At 41.4% G+C, this 21,435-nt stretch overlaps 1 protein-coding gene across 6 annotated transcripts in view; it reads right to left on the reverse strand.

Annotated features, from left to right (window-relative positions):
• The window catches only part of RERE (arginine-glutamic acid dipeptide repeats), a 417,526-nt gene that overhangs the window by 135,405 nt on the left and 260,686 nt on the right, over positions 1-21,435 (reverse strand). The window contains exon 1 of one of the 6 annotated variants that reach the window (XM_055419490.2): positions 10,764-11,217. The exons of the other annotated variants lie outside the window; for them this stretch is intronic. Within the exon in view, the coding sequence (XP_055275465.2) occupies positions 10,764-10,789 (26 nt within the window). The 5' untranslated portion in view covers positions 10,790-11,217. Of the gene's footprint in view, positions 1-10,763; positions 11,218-21,435 lie in introns of those variants that run through there. 6 annotated transcript variants of the gene reach the window in all.

Below are 21,435 nucleotides of genomic sequence, written 5' to 3' on the forward strand. Positions count from 1 at the left end.
ATGGATGGGAATGGGTGAATTTAATTCAGATGACCATTGTATCTACTACTGTGGGTAAGAATCCCATAGAAGAAATGGAGTAGCCCTCATAATCAACAAGAGAGTCCAAAATGCAGTATTTGGGTACAACCTCAAAAATGAGAAAATGATCTCGGTTTGTATTTTAAGGCAAGCCATTAAATAAATGCTCATTGGAGGAAATGAAGCTGAAGCTGAAACTCCAGTATTTTGGTCATCTGATGCGAACAGGTAACTCACTGGAAAAGTCCCTGATGCTGGGAAAGATTGAAGGCAGAAGGAGAAGAGAGAGTCAGAGGATGAGATGACTGGATGGCATCACCAATGCAATGGACATGAACTTGAGCAAACTTCGGGAAATGGTGAGGGACAAAGAGGCCTGGTGTGCTACAGTCCATGGGGTCACAAAGAGTCAGACACAACCGGGTGACTGAACAACATACTTGTATGACAAATACAAGCAAAATAAGAATACTAGTTAATACTTACTAAGTGCTCTCTATGCCAGACACAGGCTTTCCTAATGGCTCAGTGGTAAAGAATCCACCTACCAATGCACAAGAATGTGGGGTTTGATCCCTGGGATGGGACGATTCCCCTGGAGAAGGAAATGGCAACCCAATCCAGTATTCTTGGCTGGGAAATCCCATGGACAGGGGAGCCTAGAGGGCTACAGTCCACATAAGGAAACTGAAGCTAAGAGAGCTTATAAATTGCCCATGATTATACAGCTAACAGGTTGGAAAAACCAGGAATCAAATTCAAGCTTAGCTGATTACAAAGTCAGAGCTCCACATTCCATATGGCAAAGTGGTTAAGTTACTGAACCAATATTATACAACTAATTATAAGCAATTACTATAAGAAGACATAGCCCTTTCCATACTTCAGTTCTATGTTCATTTCCAGTATCAAAGTAAGACAAAATATCAAAAAGCTTTTCTTAAATCTACAAATCATGTTAAAAGAGAAAAACCCATCAAAGTTCAAGGTCAACTTATATAACATTGTCAAAATGGCAAAATTATAGAGATGGTTGCCAGGTGTCGGGAATAGTGGAAGGACAAAGAAAGGAGTGGAATCTTTGTGATGACAGAACAGATCCTGATTAGGACTGTGGTGACACAAAGCTACACCTGTGATAAGATGTGAAAGAACTATACACACACTGTACCAACATCCCAGGTCTGGATTCTGATGCTGCACTAGAGTTCTCCACAGACCTACTGGGGATGTGAGGGAAAGGTACATGGGAACACTATTCCTATAAAACTAAAAAATTAAAAGTTGTTTTAAAGCAAAAGAAAAGGTTAACTGACTCACTATGGATAAGAAATAAAGCCAGACATGAAAAAGTTGAACAAATGACAAAGAGAATCCCTCAGAAGAGAATGTAGAGGGACTTTCCAGTGGCTAAGACTGCATTCTCAATGCTGGCGGCCCATGTTCGATCCCTAGTTAGGGAACTATATTACACATGCCACAACTAAGATCCAGTGCAGCCAAATAAATAAATATTTTAAAAATAAATTTTAAAAAATATACTGCAAACAGCTGAAAAAAATTACTGAAGAAATTATGCCACAGTTAATAAGCAATGAGATTCATATTCCTTTTTTTCTTTGTATTTACTAGAGATGTCTGGTGTGGGGTCATCCTTTTTGAGACATAGCTGTGAAGCACACTACAAAAAAAAAATTCACCATCCTCACCAGAAAGGAAGTATTTCTCTGTGCCACTAATGTAAATAATATACATATTTCAAAACAGCTGAGTTTAATCCCCATTATTCTAGACATCTTAGCTATGGAATATGAAAAAACAGACCCAGAAGCCAAATTACAACAATAATGGTAAGTCATTGTGTTTAGTCCTTGAGTTTAAAAAAACAGAAAGAAATTCATTGTATATGAAATCTGACACAAAAGAAACTGATGTAACAAAGCAGTGTCCATGGCAACTACAACTTAATATTTCAGTCCTCTTCAGCTGCAGTGGATTAAATAAAATGACAAGATGTTCCCTTTGAAAAGTAACCTGTTACCATGGAAACGTTTTAGTCTAAGAAGTAAACAGGGAATGGACAGAAAGGAGCAGGGAGCCTGCAACTGAATATCAAACAGGGAGAAGCATCTATGCAGAGGAGATGAGGCAGGAATGCCTGGCCAGATGCAGGAAGCTCCTCGTGAAGAGCATGCCGGCTGTAAAAAAAAGAGCTGCCAGAACAACACAATGCCTTCCCCCCAAGAGAGGGACAGTGTGAGGAAGGCCAAGGTCTGTGAATGTTTGCTTAAGACCCCCAAATATCTCTATGTGATCATGGTGACTGCTTAAGACAAGAATCTGCATCTACAGGGAAAGAAGAGGGACAAGGACCTGAGGTCCTGGGGAGAAGACACAAGCTGGTAGAATAGATGCCTTTGACAGGCAGCCTGCGTGGTTACTTTCCATCACAATCCATACCAAGAATATAACACACGGCCGCCCCCTGGCACATTCCCCAAAGGCTGGGACCAGTAACTCTCAGGTCAGACCCTGCTCTGTGGCTGGTGCTGTGAATGAATGAAATCACAGTGCCATCTTCCTTTATCCGTCCTTCAGATCAGAACGTTCGGACAGTAGATCATTCTCATCTCTTCTGGAGGGTGTCAAGCTGAACAGGAAGACTGACATGAAATCAACAGAAGACAGACTCTAGAATCTCTCAGTTCAGTCGCTCAGTCATGTCCGACTCTCCGCGACCCCATGAATCACAGCACGCCAGGCCTCCCTGTCCATCACCAACTCCCGGAGTACACTCAAACTCATGTCCACAGAGTCGGTGATGCCATCCAGCCATCTCATTCTCTGTCGTCCCCTTCTCCTCCCACCCCCAACCTTTCCCAGCATCAGAGTCTTTTCCAGTGAGTCAACTCGTCGCATGAGGTGGCCAAAGTATTGCAGTTTCAGCTTTAGCATCAGTCCCTCCAATGAACATCCAGGATTGATCTCCTTTAGAATGGACTGGTTGGATCTCCTTGCAGTATAAGGGGCTCTCAAGAGTCTTCTCCAACACCACAGTTCAAAAGCATCGATTCTTCGGCGATCAGCTTTCTTCACAGTCCAACTCTCACATCCATACATGACCATGGGAAAAACCACTGCCTTGACTAGACGGACCTTGGTTGGCAAAGTAATGTCTCTGCTTTTTAATATACTATCAAGGTTGGTCATAACTTTCCTTCCAAGGAGCAAGCGTCTTTTAATTTCATGGCTGCAATCAGCATCCGCAGTGATTTTGGAGCCCAAAAAAACAAAGTCTGACACTGTTTCCACTGTTTTTCCATCTATTTCCCATGAAGTGATGGGACCAGATGCCATGATCTTTGTTTTCTGAATGTTGAGCTTCAAGCCAACCTTTTCACTCTCCTCTTTCACTTCCATCAAGAGGCTTTTGAGTTCCTCTTCACTTTCTGCCGTAAGGGTGGTGTCATCTGCATATCTGAGGTTACTACTAGCTTATTCAGAAAGTGACCACAGAGACAGACTACGGGTCCAGAATGAAATATATCAAATTTTAGGAAATCAAAAGACAATTTACCAGAATCACTTCTTCTCAGAAAGGTGGAAAAGGGGACTTCTTCTCAGACAGGAGTGAAAAGGGGACTGAGAAGAAGGAAGGCTACAACAGCATGCTGGGTGTCTCAGAAAGGTGGAAAAGGGGACTTCTTCTCAGACAGGAGTGAAAAGGGGACTGAGAAGAAGGAAGGCTACAACAGCATGCTGGGTGTCTCAGATTTCTTCAGCATGAACACATATTTCTAAAGCAGTCTTTCCAATAAGTCTGAAATTTCTTTGAAGTCTGACATGGTTTCTTTAAAAAAAAACATGTAAATTTTATATTCGTGTTGTTGTTTTAGTTGTTCAGTTGCTACATCTTGTCTGACTCTTTGCCGCCCCAAGGACTTCAGCACGCCAAGTTTCCCCGTCTTTCACCATCTCCCAGAGTTTGCTGAAACTCATGTCCGTTGTGTTGATGATGCCATTCAACCATCTCATCCTCTGCCAATCCCTTCTCCTTCTGCCCTCAATCTTTCCCAGCATCAGGATCTTTTCCAATGGCTCTTCACATCAGTGGCCAAAGTATTGGAGCTTCAGCATCAATCCTCCCAATGAATATTCAGGGTGGATTTCCTTTAGGACTGACTGGTTGGATCTCCTTGCAGTCCAAGAGACTCTCAAGAGTCTTCTCCAGCACCAAGATTTGAAAACATCAGTTCTTCAGTGCGCAGTCTTCTTTATGTCCAACTCACATCTGTACACAACTACTGGAAAAACCATAGCTTTGGCCAAACAGACCTTTTTCGGCAAAGTGATGTCTGCTTTTTAATATGCTGTCTAGGTTTGTCACAGCTTTCCACCTTTTTTCACTCTCCTCTTTCACCTTCATTTATATTCTACTCCATAACATATTACCATTCAGTGTAAGATCCAAAAACCTGAGTAAAATCATTGTGCTCTTCATGTCCCCAGGATGCCCCGTGATTTGAGCACCCTCACTGCCGGGAGCAAAGACTTGTTAGACGCACCTGAGTCCAGATGCCTGGGTGCAGAGGGGAGCACAGACTTTAGAGTCAAATGAAGCTGGACTGAAATTTCACTATCAAGGTTCTGTCAGCTCTAAGTGTCATCTTGAGGACACAATTCAATCTCTCTGAGCCCATCTATGAAATCAAATTCATAAAGGCTACTTTGCAAGGCTGCTATGAAAATGAAAGATGATCCATGAAAAGAAGTTGATACATGTCTGTCACACAGGAGTCAGGACTATTATTAGCTGCAAGCACTGGCAAGAGTGAGAAAGGGAGGCAGTTCCTTTATTAGGGGTTCCCAAAGCATCACTGACCTCTCCCTCAGTCTCTGTCACAGTCAGGATTTTATATTTTACCTGTGTAATTATTTCTCTCGATGGCTATCCTGACTGAACGCACCATGTGGGTAGGAACCAAATCTGATTTTAGCTCAACTACTACTTCCCAGAGCCTTTGGCTCACTAACTCACTGCTGCTGCTGCTGCTGCTAAATCACTTCAGTCGTGTCCGACTGTGTGTGACCCCATAGACGGCAGCCCATCAGGCTCCCCCGTCCCTGGGATTCTCCAAGCAAGAACACTGGAGTGGGTTGCCATTTCCTTCTCCAATGTGTGAAAGTGAAAAGGGAAAGTGAAGTCGCTCAGTCATGTCTGACTCATAGCAGCCCCATGGACTGCAGCCTACCAGGCTCCTCCGTCCATGGGATTTTCTAGGCAAGAGTACTGGAGTGGCTTGCCATTGCCTTCTCTGCACTAACTCACTAAATTTCATTTTATCAGAAATTTTATTAAATAAAACTTTATTAAGTTTTTATTTTACATAAAATTAAAAATTTATTTTAATAAATGACTCCAATATTTTAATTCAACTATCATTTGGCCATGAAAGTGCAAGTGTTAGTTGCTCAGTTGTGTTTGACTTTTTGTGACCCCATGGACTATACAGTCCACCAGGCTCCTCTGTCCATGGGATTCTTCAGGCAAGAATACCAGAGTGGGTAGCCATTTCCTTCTGCAGAGGACATTCCCAACCCTGGGATCAAACCTGGGTCTCTTGCATTATAGGCAGATTCTTTACTGGCTGAGCCACTAGGGGAGCCCCTCATTTAGCCACTAAATAGCAACTCAGTGCTTCTTTGGAAGTTAAAATTCATTTGTGAGAGTATACTCCCCTCCCAAGCAAATTAACCTAAGATAGGCTTGATAAACTTTCCAGAAGGAACAAAAATCAAGATTTATTCAAAGTAAATTAGTCAACATTTGGAAGAATTAACATTTCAAATCCATACACAAATGCAAAGGTCAAGACAGGAATTCACTAAAATCCAGAATCATAGTATTTGAAATTTTCTCTGATGGAAGCTTTCTAAGAGGCCCCCTGATCCCAGTCTTCCAGCTGAACAGAAGAAACCAAGGTGGAGGAGATAAACGTGCTCTTTCGAGGGGTCACAGTGAGTTTATTACAAAGGACCTCAAGCCGCTCTTTTTTTTAATAGATTCCCCTTAAATATAAAATCTAGAACCAAGAATTTAGGGAATAAGAAGAATTTCCATGCTGACAACAAGATGCAGTGAATATGGCCTTCACACAATAATATGAATATCAGGAAAAAAACTGGTAAAAAAAATTTTTAAAGTAACACCTGAGACAGTGCTACATTCAAAATGGATAACCAATCGGGATCTACTGTATAGAATAGGAAACTCTACGCAAATGTTGGGTAGTAGGCTGGATGGGAGGGGAGTTTGGGGGAGAATGGATAACATATATGTAGAGCTGAGTCCTTTCCTGCACATCTGAAACTACCTCAACACTGTTCATCAGTTACACCCCAACACAAAGTAAAAAGTTAAAAGTCTGGGGGGGAAAAAGGATCAGGATACTAAGAAATGGGAAAAACATAATCCCAGAATAGTATGTTGGTTTTTTTTAAAGGAATAAACCTAGATTAAAGAAAAAAAAAATCAGTGAGAAAGGAACTAGTTTCAATCACTACCAAGACTGTGTTCCACTGTCTAAAGTTCTCATTTGTCTGACCCACCCCCCGTCCCCCACCAGGCAGCATATCTGTCCTCAGCATGTGATTCCACCCTACCTCAGGCTCCTCATGGGTTTTACTGTCATCACCTGCAGTGATGATGTGAAGGAAACAGTTGTAAGGACCACACTCAACATACACCCAACACATACATACATACACACACACACACACACCCCCCCACACACGGCAGTTCAGAAAACAACTTTATTTTAAAATCCCACCATAAATTATAATGAGTAGTATTCAAAGATTAAGCCTATTTCCTGACCAAAAATGTTGCTGGCTTTCCATACACTGATATCAAACTATAATACATAGGAACTGAGTGTCCCCAGAAAAAGAGAGACTTTGGACAAAAGAAAGTGTGTCTACGACACACAGCTGAATGTCTCTCTGTTCCTCCTGGGAAGTATCTTGAAAATGCTATTTTTTAGAAAGGGACCATCCCCTTGTTCCTAGTCACTGTAGTGGCGTGAATATGGGGAGGGAGAAGCGACAATGACGGCAGCTGTGGTGACGACACAAGTATTAGCCTACACACACTCCTCCCTCTTCATTAGAGAAACTGGTAAGAAAAGAACAAAGTTTAATATTGCATGTGCCAAATGCTACATGATATGGAAGTAAAGCCTTTTTTAAAACTTTAAGAAGAATAAAGAAAAATACTAACACCTAAAGAGCCTGGCCAAACATATTGGTCATTAATTTAATTACCATAATTGCTAACACAATTCCTAAGATGGTCTTAATCGAACATGTTGACCAACACCTACAGATGTTGTTAAGCTAACCACACCTACATAAGATTGGAGACTTGAACTTTGAATTAATAACAAAAATACACTGAGCAATTATGTGTCAAGCACTTTCATATGGCTTGCTTCCAATCTTTATAACAACTGTGAGGAATATTTACCCCCATTACCCATGAGAAAACAGAAGTTCAGTTTGACAAATGTCACTTACTAAGTAGAATTTGAACCATGTCATTCAGCTCCAGATGGAGTTTTCTCTCTTACCACAGATGCCACTCATTTAATTCAGCATATTCATGCCAGAGGCCCATCTTAGGCACTCTACAGTCCAGTAAGGAAGACAATCAATCAAAGAGTCACAAGCAAACGTATAGTTCAGAGAACTCTGATAGAAAGTCTAACTATCCCAACTGAATTAAAATGAATTGTTTTAGTTGAAATCCAAAGTTTCACAGAGCTTAAAGAGATTCAATTCATTTTCTTTCAGATTTGCTCTAAAGATATATTCAAGAACCTGACTCCTTGCCTGTCACAAACTGCTGAAGGCAGATGACCTTCAGTTTGGGAGGAGATTCACAAACACACGCATAATTTCAAATCTCCCTTTTGCCCATATCTGTTCTTTTTACTCTGTCAGACATGATGTTTTACAGCTTTAGAATGAATGTTTTTCTGTTTGAAGGACAACTTAGTTCAGTAATGACCAAAATATAAAATGAAAAATTAATTCAGAAGGAAAAAGGATCAGGACCAACAAACGACTGAAGATTCACAGACACGGTGGATATCAGGTCGCAGGCGTCAGGTTCTTTCAATTAATTCTTAGGCTACCACGACAGATTCTAGCAAGTGGTCAAAGACAGTAATCTATCACAAGCAGATTCTCAGGCTCTGCAAAATTTATGTTGACAGAGGAACACTTTAAATGTAAAGATCAACCTCAGACTCTGATTCAAGATGCTTGACGTGATGACAAGAAAAGCTAGTAACATGGTAATATTTGGGAGAGCTTTTACTTTCATGTTCTTCTGGAAACATATGGTGTCTTCACCAGCATCCCTGATATGCAGCAGGACGGGAACAGTAAGTCACAATGCATCTCACCAGCCTCCTTTCCAAGTCCACACCACCCAGGGCTGAGACAATATCCCCAACAAGGGGACAACTCCCCATGTGCTGCGCCTTCACCTCCACCTCCACCACCATCAGACAAGCCTCAGAGCAGAAGGTAGCTGGTCAGCAAGATATCTCCCAAAAGTATTTTCCCAAGACGGGAACATGTGGTACAAATGCACAGCACATAAGATAGTGCTCTAATGACTTACTTCAGTGGATTGGAAACAGAAATTCGACTGTTAACAATAGACGGTCCCCACAGATCCCAGCACTTACTACAAGACCTCGTGGTCTAATGAGCTGGCCACACGCGAGCTCCACAGACCAGTGGCCAGCCGAGTGGGAGGACACAGCCAGAGGTGGTCCGGCTACCCCTAAAGCTCCCTGTACACATCTGATCTGCCAAAGGTAAAAAAAGTTTAAGGAGAATTAAAGAACCTATGACAGAAAGGCAGTTCCACAACTGTTTTCCTAACAAGTGTTCCCCTAACTCAAACAGTGGATTTTCTGAAATGAGGCAGAAAGTTGAGTCCTGCAGGGCTCCCACATGTGAAACACCCAGCAAAGCTGAGGCATCCAGCTCCTCCAGTCTCAAGAACGGGGGACTCCACACTCACAGGAGAGGTGGGAATGGAAGAGTAGAGGTGCTTCTAAGAGAACTGAAAGACAGCAAGTTCCAGAAGCAGTGCTACCTGGGATGGCAAAAGGTCAAACTGGCCATTGGCCCCCAGTTACCAAAAGCAATGACAGCCCTCAAAGGAAGGGGAAAACAGAGTTAAAAACGGCAGGTAATAAGTGCAATAACCCTAAATCTTCCCTGTGTAATTCACCTCCTTAATCACAACCCCAAAGTGAAACTGCTAGGAGCCAGGTTATACCTCAAAAATATTTTTGTTGACTGAAACATACTGTCAGCCTTCCTAAAACCCTACCACCCAAACCAGGGCCTCCTCACACAGGTATTAACCATGCATAGCTCCGTGCTCACATGGAGAATTTCTCCGTCACCGATGTACAGGACACTCTTCCCGGTCCTATGAGTTTCTCATCTGCACAGTCTTCTCTGTCGTATGCTTCCTGCCATCCTCACAAAGGCACAAAACTTACATGTCACTTCAAAATTTTTTCCAACTTCTATCAGAAGGAAAAAGGGGAGAAGAAACAAAAAGGGACAATTGATAAAATTCAAAAACTTCTTATCTACTTGGGTCAGAATTCAACTTGCCCTGTATCTGCTTATCATGACTGGCTCCCTAAGTCAACATCGGTGAGAGCCATCCACTTGAGCCTGGTCTGCAAACAGGACACACAAAAAGCACAACCGCTCCTCAGAGGAAAGGCTGGTGCCCAGGGCCATTAAAGAGGGAGCACAAAGCCCGGCCTTGTCAATGCTTCCACCTTCTCAGGCAGTAACTCCTCCTGTCACTCCTTTCCTACAGAATTCGAAAGTCACACAACAAAATACATATACAGAACAAATGCCATCTTTTCCAAAAACAAAGATTACAAACAAAAAACCTGGAATCTCAATTTCTAACACAAATGTCACTGAATATGATTTTTTTTAAACTGCCAAGAAATTTTCCACCAGCTCCAAAAGAAAGAATGGATTGCTTCCTTTGGAAGCAACAGAAAATACCATGCCATAACCGTTCATTTCTTTAAAAATCCATTTTAAGCTGATACTATTGCAACCACAATCTAAAACCTGCATATGTCAAAATGTACACACTATTTCAGACTTCAGGAAGAGATCGCAAGAATTGTAATTTGCTCTGGCAAACAGGCTCTCAGTCAAAACAAGTTCCACCCACCTTCAAAGCAACCAATAGCTGCCCACCTACCACCCTCCCTAAAACATCCAAACAGAGCGGCTCTTGGGCCCAGGCGTCCCCACCAGCCACACACAGCCTGGCAGCCTGCGGGTCTGCTCTGCAGGTACCGAAGGTGAACAGGCTCCGCAGCAGGGACCCAGTGAGGCTCCCTTTAAATCGGCACCAGAGAGGAAAGGGTGAGGGAAAGGGGAAGAGGACAGAGATCTACGACACTCTACATCTGCTTCATGCGTCTCTGAGCAGACCCCACTCTCAGCTCTGATCGCACACTCTGCACTACCACCTACATGGCCAGCCAGGGCTGAATGCAAGGCTCTCAGAAACATGCACTAGGAATGATGAGATGATTCATACACATCCTCAGAAGTGAGAGACGACAGCCCAAACCATCACACTCCTTCAGGGAGGCCAGAGAGAGAACGCCTACCTGCAGGGGCTGAACGGATCATCCATGACTAAGAGAGGCTCTGGTGAGTCTAGCTGTGTCCCTGCACCTCCACTTACTGTGGAAACTCTGCCCTTTTCTACTCTCACAACTCAAAATGGAGGCACATGCGGTCTGAGAGCCCTCGCGGAGCTCGCACTGAGCTTGTGCTATGACCTAAGCCTTCACGCAGAACGCAGAAACTTCCCCCTCACACTGACAGGACTGAGCATGTGCTGTGACCCTCCCTCATCCATACACTGTCTCTCCACGCAATCAATCTCAACCCTGCTGTTTCCGTAAATAAAGCCCAGCCAACAGACTGCAGCTTCTCCTGCATACCAAGCTAGTGTGAAGGGAAGTGGGGCCGCGGAAGGGGGATCCCAGACAGCCAACTCCAGGGGCCTCGCCAGCCCGCCACCCACAGGCTGCAGACGAACACCCTGTGCTGTCTAGACAACAGCAAGTTCTGTTTGGTCTTTTTTTAAAAAAAAAAAAGATAAATTATGATTTTAAATAGCAAGATGAAGAAACAGAATTAAAAAGCACAGATATGCATGACTATACATGAGACTAATGAACAGAATACTGGCATCTACCTAAAAATAGAGTGGTGGCTACATAAAGGAAACAACCCCACAAATTTCTTGTGGAAAACTGTAAACGTTTGGGGAAAGGATATGCGAGCAGTTCTGGCCAAGTTCTGGAGTACCGGGTATCATCGCACACAGGCACAGAGTGGACAGTATAGCTGCAGAGCGGCTCAACAACACTGGATTTTATACAGAGAGTATAAGCTCCCTTAGATAAAAAGTTCTGAAAGTGCCTAAATAAGACATAAAACATCTCCTAAAGGGATACTTATCAAAAGGAATGTACTGCTAACAATAAAAACACCACGAAGGTTCAAATCAAGAGGCCAATGAACACCCAAGCACCTAAAAAATCTCAGTTTAGGTCTCTTGATTCAGAAATGGAGGCAAGTCTTTTGAACACTGCCCGTGAAGCAAAATTCACGTAAAAATGTAATCAGAAGTGATTTCTAAAGTTGCATAGACATACTGAGCACTAAAAAGTATCCAAGTCTGTACCAGCCCAGACATTTTTTGTTAAACTCCTGAAAAACACATTTTATGCCCTCACCCTTGACCTCCACTTCCAACAAAAGAAAAGCTGGGCTGTCAGCCATATAAGAAATCCTAGTTCTGGATGTGTATGTGGGCTTAGTTTCCATTTGTAAACTAAGAAATGATTCCGTATGTTATTACTTAGTTATAATTTAAAAAGAAAAGGAACACCATGAAACTCCCCCAAATTTATAAAGGACAAGGGTAGGAAAGAATAGTGCCAATTCTGTTTGCCATTAATGTAATCGAGTGTGGAAAATTAAAACCTGCTTAAAAGGATATACAGGGTCCTCAAGATTCCCAAAGTAAACACAGGATCCATTCCATTTCTTTGGATCTCCTGTTTATGCTTTCAGATAAACTGAACTGAGACTAAGATTAAATTAAAAACTCTTGTTATGCTAAAAAAATTGTAACACGAGAATGCACTTAAACAAGTTTTACCTTTGACCTACAATGTGAAGCAAGTATCTACAGATTGGAAGATCATCTTCCCTACTGGTATGAAAGATAACACGTCCCCAGAAGTATGTGACTAAAAACTGCCTAGAGAAAAAATAGCCCTCTAAAGACAAGAGCAACTGAATTAAAACCCAGCTGTGCATTTAGTCTCTAAGTCATGTTCAACTCTTTGCAACTCGAAGCCTGCCAGGCATCTCTGTCCATGGAATTTTCCAGGCAAGAATATTAGAGTGGGTAGCCATTTCCTTCTCCACAGGATCTTCCCAAACCAGGGATGGAACCCCAGTCCCCTGCGTTGCAGGCAGATTCTTTACCAACTGAACCATAAGAGAAGCCCCATAAAAGCTCCTAAATTGCTTACTTGAAGAAATCAAATAAAATAGTAATTTAATAAATTCATCATTACTTTGAAAAACCACGGGAACCATTCCACAGACCACAGCACAAACCTCAAACTAAGTCCGCTGAAGACCCAGCTCTAAGTTCAATCCAACCTCAGAATATGGGGTCAGCCCTCCTTCTCAACGGAGAAAATTAAGGAGCCCTGAGACCAAAAAGTAAGTAAGCTAATGCACCCTATTTAACCACACATTACAATTCTAGAAATGGTCCTGATTTCCACTGACCAAGCATGGTCCTATGCTGGGGACACCTTGGAACTCTGCTCAGTCCTTACGGGCCTCCAAGACCCAGGACTTATTTTCTCCCCCAGCTGTCTTGAACACTGAAAGTGAAAGTCGCTTAGTTGTGTTCAACTCTTTGCGACTCCATAGACTATACAGTCCATGGAATTCTCCACGCCAGAATACTGGAGTGGGTAGCCTTTCTCTTATCCAGGGGATCTTCCCAACCCAGGGATCAAACCCAGGTATCCTTCACTGCAGGTGGATTCTTTACCAGTTGAGCCACAAGGGAAGCCCAAGAACACTGGAGTGGGTAGTCTATCCCTTCTCCAGTGGATCTTCTCAACCCAGGACTCGAACCCAGGTCTCCTGCATTGCAGGAGGATTCTTCACCAAATGAGCTATCAGGGAAGTTGTACTAGATGCTTCCTTACTGCTGACAACCTGCCTGGACCTCAACTTCTGCCACCAGGCTTTTCTAACTCGCCAACTGGCTGGCTGCATAGCTATACATGCAACTTGCACAACAGACGCCCTAGCGCTGGGTCTTCCCAGAAGCCCTGTGACCTTGGTACCTCTACACTGTCTCCGGATCCCAGACCTCCTAGTCCTCTCTCCTCCAGTTAATCCCGAGTGAACAACAGGTCAAAGATGAACACTTCTAAACCAATTAAAGGGGAGCCAAGCAGGTGAAATGCACATATAACACTAATAGATTCTTTCTAAAACTAAAAAGGTTTATTAGATAAAAACTGACTGAATAATCACTCTGTCCACCATAATTCTACTTTTTGGTGAGCAGAAAATTTATGTTTATCAAAGGTAAAGTAAGAGCTATAACATGGAAATTTCTTAGACTTTAAAGTGCTCGCTACTCTCCAGAAATAGAAAAATGTCTTTTTTTACAAACAAGAAGTTAAAAAGCAAAAAATAGCAATGAAAAGTTAATATTCAGGAAACTCCAGAGAAAAACACTCACTGGAAGAAAGATACCCTATTTGACATTTAATCAGTACTACTGATTAAAGTACTGAAGAGTACTACTACTCTTCCCTTCAAGAGATGAGAAGGTTTCATAAACAGCTTGTTTAAATTTTATTCTGAAATCATCCCTGGTATGTGGAAATGGACCTGAGTTTTATATTTATGTTGATCTCATAGCCAGCATGCATGCTGATTTATCTTACCACATCTGATCATTAGTTCACAGATTTTCTCTGGTAAAAATACTGCATCATTTTAATAAAAATTCATTTCTTCATTCCCAGTCCTCACATAGCTTCTTTCTCATGTCTTAATGGTGATGGGAGTCTTTCTGTTGTTCCTGATTTTAGACAAAATACTTTAAACACTTTACCTTTAAGGACAGTGTCTGCAGTAGGTTTTTAGTAACTATTCTGTGAGAATGAGGGAGCTGCATCCCACAGTTGACTTGCTGAGAGGTCCCCCTGCCCCGCAAATACTGAATGGGTGATGAATTTCATCAAGTGCTTTTTCTCCATCAAGATGATTGTATATTTTTTCTTCTTTAATATGTTAAAAAATAGTAAAGTATGCCACAGATAAATTATTATTAAACTGTGTATTCTATAAACCCAATTTGAGTATTTTTTTAATGCTTTGCCAGATTCCGTTTCTGCACATTTTATTTAAGCATTTTACATGCATGTTTGTGATCTATAAATCTTACTTTTTTATCTGGTTTTGGAATAAAGGTTTTACTTGCCTCATAAATCAACTTGGGGAACCTACACCATTTTTCTCCATTCTCTAGAATGCTGGTAGAAGTCACCTGTAAAGCGTGAGTTCAATTTTTTTTTTCTTGTTGTCCTAATGAGAACAAAAGGAGAAGTTCTGTACAAATTATGAAAACTGCCTTTAAAGGGAGAAGGCAGGCATTTCTCACCTACTTCTTTCTTCCAGCCTTAAATCTGGGTGTTACGGCTACCATTCCATCATCCATGAGCACAAACTAACAACTAAAGTTAAGGATCACAGAGGTGATGCAGAGCCCCACACCAGCCTAGGACTGCTTCCTTTCAGACTCTGCTTACATAAGAAATAAAAGTTCTATTTTTGTTTAAGCCTAGGCAATGGCACCCCACTCCAGTACTCTTGCCTGGAAAATCCCATGGACGGAGGAGCCTGGTAGGCTGCAGTCCATGGGGTCGACTGAGCGACTTCACTTTTCACTTACAAGCATTGGAGAAGGAAATGGCAGCCCACTCCAGTGTTCTTGCCTGGAGAATCCCAGGGACGGGGGAGCCTGGTGGGCTGCCGTCTATGGGGTCGCACAGAGTCAGACACGACTGAAGCGACTTAGCAGCAGCAGTATACAGTCTCTTTCTGACAGTTCTAGCAATGACATTCTTACCATCTATTTTATCTGATTCAAGTTGATGACACACAGTTTCTTCTAACATTTTGTAATTTTTGACAGTGAGCTCAGCAGTCAAAGATATTTTATCTGTAGATAGTCTACGTGTTTGAATTAGGGCATGTACTTCCCCCCAAATTGCACTTGCTTCTGTCAGGTGTCTAGGGTGGCTTTTTCTATTATCTTCTCATGCTGGAGTTCTTGTATTTTTCAAGAGTGCAAATTTAAGCCTCAACTGTCTTGGCAACAAGGCCCAAACTTACGAATTATAAGAGGACTTCTCCATCTCTTCCTCCTGTTCCTTTTTTGATCTGGAATCCCAAACCTAGACATGTTTCTCTGTCATTTTCCTCTAGTCCAGATATGTTACCTAGTTCATCCTTCCACCAAAAGAATAGACCTTCGATGACCCTAACTTTACACAGGCTCTCAGCTCCAACTTCCCAAACCCCTTGAAATCAGAACCTCATCTCCTATACCTGCTGAGTGTCAAAACCAAGATCTGCATGAAGATGAGCAAATGCCTCAATTCCTCTCACTGTGACTCCTGAACTTTTCAGTTTCTCTTCATTCTTGTGAGTTCAGCTCTGCATTTAAAAGTTCTGTGGTATTTTATGCAGTAGTTGTAGGTGTTCACTGCAAAAGGGTTTTTGGAATGATCAAATCTGGGTTTTGCTCCTATTTTATTAAAGTTCTTCAGTAGGCTGTGTTTCCAAATACATATGCTGTCTCTCAACTGTCTCCAATTCCTGCCACCTCTGGTGAATGTTTCAAGAGCTCAAATGTGATAACACAGGAAAAGCAAACCAGAGAATATTTATATGCAGCTCCAGCTTTTTGTCGCCAAAAGCTGTACAAAGACCATAAGCCATGATGAGTAGAAAAGATAACTTCACTAAAACAGAAGTGAATTTTGAAATGCCTCAGATCCAAATTCGCTGAAATAAGGAAAATCCACTCATACTGTCACTTTTCAGATGAAGTACAAATATTTATGTTGAAAAAGGATGGTCACAATGTTATTTGATCATTCTTTTTAAATAATGAAAAAAACATAAATGTCCAATAATATGAATTGAATAGAAAAATTACGGCACATCCCTAGGATGGTATATACAAAGTGCTCGTCACAAATATTTGTAAAATGTTTCATAGCATGGAACTATGTTCTTAACAGGAGAAGATGAACGAATAGAGGAATGTGTGATTACTTGTACATTATGTATAAACAACATATTCTTATAATCTTAATATATACACAAATACCTATATAAGCACAAGGATATATATTTAAGGAAAAACACAAATATGATTTATTGAATTACCGTTATAACAGTTTTGCTTCTTTATTTTTTGAATTTGTCAAGTTATTCTCTAGTAAACACATGTTTTTCTTTAGAAAAACAAAGTTATTTCCCAAAACAGCCAGAAGAAAATATGTTGTATATGAATCAATCTATGATGAAACCATAGATATTAACAGCACAAAGTTTTAAGTCAAACAGCATTGGGGTTTCCTGTTTACTAACTGTATGCCTTCAGCATCTATTTAATATAATATCAATTTTTCCTCATTTATAAAATAAAGACAATGCCAACCTAACTGAGCCTTTACAGGAAAGAAATAATAATCTAAGACAGAGTAAGTACTCACGGCATGGCAGTAGGAGTTGTTCTCCCACACGCTTTGAACAGATGATATTACAAATTTGATTCCTAGAGGTCGAACTAAGAAATATCAAATGATAAACCTACTAAAATTACAGCTCAAGAAGTCAAAATCCATCCATGTGTGACAGAGAGCAGTCTGGGACAGGAAACTGGAAGTAAAGATAGGACACTGAGATGAAGTTTTCTACTGTTAAAGATGAGAGAATTACAAACAAGGAAAAAGCAAAAAAAAAAAAAATTAGCAAGAACCTTGTGCTATTAGACTAGAATTGGAAAGTTTGGTATGAACTCATGGACAGACAGACAGACACACACAGATACACACACACACACACACACACACACACACACACACACACACAAATGTAGATGTAAACACTGCATGCGTTATCTCCCTGACCTCCAAGCCCTGTTCACTCTGGAGGCCTGAGAACATGATACAAAGAAGTGAACACATGGAGCACCTGATCCGGGTTCCTAAGTATTATTCACCAAAATCTGACCTCAAAATGAATGATAGTAACAAATTATAACCAGAGACAGCAAGGAGATCAAACCAGTCAATTCTAAAGGAAATCAACTTTGAATATTCACTGGAAGGACTGATGCAGAAGCTGAAGCTCCAATACTTCGCTCACATGATGTGAGCTGACTCACTGGAGGAGACCTTGATGCTGTGAAAGACTGAGGACAAGAGGAGAAGGCAGTGGCAGAGGATGAGATGGTTAGATATCACCACCAACTCAATGGACATGAATTTGAGAAAACTCTGGGAGAAATTGAAGGACAGAGGAGCCTGGCTGCTGCAGTCCATGGAGCTGCAAAGAGTCACACAAGACATATCAACTGAACAACAATGAAAACAGATTAACTGGCAACCATTAGTCCACCCTGATAGAAATAAATGAATAATTCAAACTATTATGAGGAAGAAGGTATCTACAGGGTCTCAAAGCAACTACCTTACAAAATGGTCATCAATTATAAAAGGAAAAAGAGAAACTGTACAAGTGTAAAACCTGGCAAATACCACCTTATTCAACAAATGAGAATGAACATTACCAGTAATGGGACAAACTAGAATTGTATAACACGACAGGATGAAGAAAAAAGAACACACAACATTTGCAGTGTCCCTGTCAAAGATATATGATGTAAATCTAAAGAGAAGGAAACACCATCAATGCAAAGTGAGCAACAGTCTACAAAACAATTAGCTGATAATCTCCCAAAGCACCAACATCATGGAGAAGGAAGGAGAAACTTGTCCGGACTGAAAGAAACTAAACAGACCTACAACAACTAAACACATAATGCTACACTGGATTCCTTTTGTTTAAAAACTTCAGAAGGGTCTGAGAACTCCAGGGCAATAATATTTCCTTGACAATTTCCTGATTCTGAAGGCAGTATTGGGGTTATGTATGAAAATGTCCTTGTTCACAGGAAATACACAGACTATTAGAGTGTGATATAGCCTCCTGGTAACAAATATTTTCAAATGGTTCAGTTAAACAGAGGTTTTCTCCGCACTTGCAACAGTTCTGTATGGTCAAGACTGTTTCCAAACAAAGTAAAATAAAATGAACCACACAAGTAAAACACTCAGTAGTACAGTGTCAGGTAAACAATATTGTTATGATTAATAACATAATTGCCACCGTCATAGGTAAGATTAAATACAAATTCTTGCAAGTGCCTCTGTTTATGATTACTACTAAATGTAAGGATAATAAAACTTAAGCTTCAATACTGCTTTAAAAAAAAAAACAACCCTGCTTTCTGGAAAAAGATAAACAGAGAGGGCACAGGTGAATTCAGTGATCTACTTGCTTTCTACCTGATTACCAAAAGATGACTCATGTTCAAGCAGCAAAGAACCAAGAATACAATCAGATGTTTCATGCTACAGCCAAAGTCTTGGAAGAGTCCACTGATGCTTGTATAAAATAGTATTCCAGAGTGGGATTGCCCAGGGGCCAGCTGATACGCAGAATGCTACATTTTAAATAACATGTTCGCCTTACTATCCCTTTTACCTTACTATTCCTAAACACACCTTAGAGACCCAAGGTACTCTTATTTAGCAAGGGGAAACAAAGGGACTGGATCCTGGGGAAATTGAGAGTCCCTTGTACTGCAAGGAGATCCAACCAGTCCATTCTAAGGGAGATCGATCCTGGGTGTTCATTGGAGGGACTGATGCTAAAGCTGAAACTGCAATACTTTGGCCACCTCATGCGACGAGTTGACTCACTGGAAAAGACTCTGATGCTGGGAAAGGTTGGGGGCGGGAGGAGAAGGGGACGACTGAGAATGAGATGGCTGGATGGCATCACCGACTCTGTGGACATGAGTTTCAGGGAGTTGGTGATGGACAGGGAGGCCTGGCGTGCTGTGATTCATGGGGTCGCGGAGAGTCAGACACGACTGAGCGACTGAACTGAACTGAACTGAATTTAAGAATAAAGGCACCTCTTTTACATGGCCACTCCGCAAACCTGTTTTTCCTAGGACTCCACTCACTATTTCCTCCTTCCCCTCCTAACTCACTGGTCTGAGGCAGAAAGGTAAGGAAAACTTTAAGTTGAACCTACAGAGGTGGGGGGATGAGAAGATGAGGGAAAGAACAAAAATTCAATAATCCCCACCCCGAGCTACATGGATAACATGCTCATTTGCTATAAAAAGTCCAAATTGCTCTCTCGGTACTTTTTTTTCAATTTTGCCTTGCAAATATTTCCAATAAAATATTCTGACTGAAGAAATGTATTATTTCACATCAACATCACTCACATACTTACTGTAACTGTTGAGTCAGTTTCATCATGGTCAATGAAGGAATTTACCACACATTTTTAGCAACTGTATGTTTTCAAAGATTTTATAATATTCCAAGCAGGGGCAAGAATCCCCAGTGCTTGGACTTCTACATGTCAGCAAAATCAGTCTCACAGTTAACAATCTACCTGGTAGAAGGGAGACTTCTTAGGAAGCAGCTCGTGTTTTGCTATTGGATTTAATATTTTACAGGGTTTTAAAAAAGATATTTCTCAATCTTTTCTTCAAAAGAAAATTTATAATTATTTTTGCAATTGCTGAGAAGCAAGTAAAAATCATGACAGTTTACAAAAGCTACCCTGTTTTTGTTTTTCCCATTTTACTAAAGCTGAAAATGGTCCAGGAAGTATAAGCTTTACCTATGGACACAAAGATGAAGTGGCAGCACAGACCAGAACCCAGGGTGCATGGGTCCAAAAGGGGAGATATTTCCAAGCTGCTGGTCTTAACAAAAGGATCAAGCAGTCAGATTAAATGTCCATGAAGTACTAGACAAACAACAGGGTCAGGAAATGGATGGATGGAACTAAGTCTCTATGCCTGGCTCTTTTTCTAAACAAGGACCAATCCTACTTTAGTTCAACCAAGGATATTGGCGTTTTGGCCAAATACATACATATGGGCAACTTGCTGTTATGTACTAGGATTTCTGAGCTGAAATTCATTGACTGGAGGGATTGGGTGCAGGAGAAGGGGAAGATAAAGAATGAGATGGCTGGATGGCATCACCGAATCGATGGACATGAGTTTGAGTGAACTCCGGGAGTTGGTGATGGACAGGGAGGCCTGGCGTGCTGTGATTCATGGGGTCGCAAAGAGTCGGACACGACTGAGCGACTGAACTGAACTGAACCAGATTTTAGATACGACCCTTCAAAGAAAATGAGAACATAATGACATTATGTTGCAGGGCATGCTGACTGCAGAAGTAAATTTGGAGTGAGGCTTATCTATGGAGCAAAAGTAAACACTCCCTGAGTGAAGAAACATTAAAGCAAACTCCAAAAGGAAACTCCAGTTACTAAGGGTTCCAAGTTCTCTTTCATTTGCCAGCCCCTTGCAGTCTGTATTGTTCAGTTCAGTCATTCAGTCGTGTCTGAGTCTTTGCGACCCCATGAACTGCAGCACACCAGGCCTCCCTGTCCATCACCAACTCCCAGAGTCCACCCAAACCCATGTCCATTGAGTCGTTGATGCCATCCGTACTTAAAGCTAAAAGGACTTCTCTGGTGGCTCAGATGGTAAAGACTCTGCCTGCAATGCAGGAGACTGGGGGTTCAATTCCTGGGTCAGAAATATCCCCTGGAGAAGAGAATGGCTACCCACTCCAATATTCTGCCTGGAGAAGTCCATGGACAGAGAAGCCTGGTGGGCTACAGTCCATGGAGTTGCAAAAAGCCGGACATGACTGAATGACTAATAACTCTTCATTAAAGCTAGAAACATCTACTCCCATATTTTTTGCTCAAGTTTAGTTCCTTAAATGTCATGGTTAGCAAGAACACAATATGACAATCCCTGACCTAAGATCCTTAGGACTAGAGGATTTTCAGAAGTAAGAACTTCTTGGATTT

The sequence above is a fragment of the Moschus berezovskii genome, chromosome 17 (genome assembly GCF_049115385.1).
Source record: "Moschus berezovskii isolate FMDL1 chromosome 17, NW_MosBer_1.0, whole genome shotgun sequence".
Lineage (NCBI taxonomy): Eukaryota > Metazoa > Chordata > Mammalia > Artiodactyla > Moschidae > Moschus > Moschus berezovskii.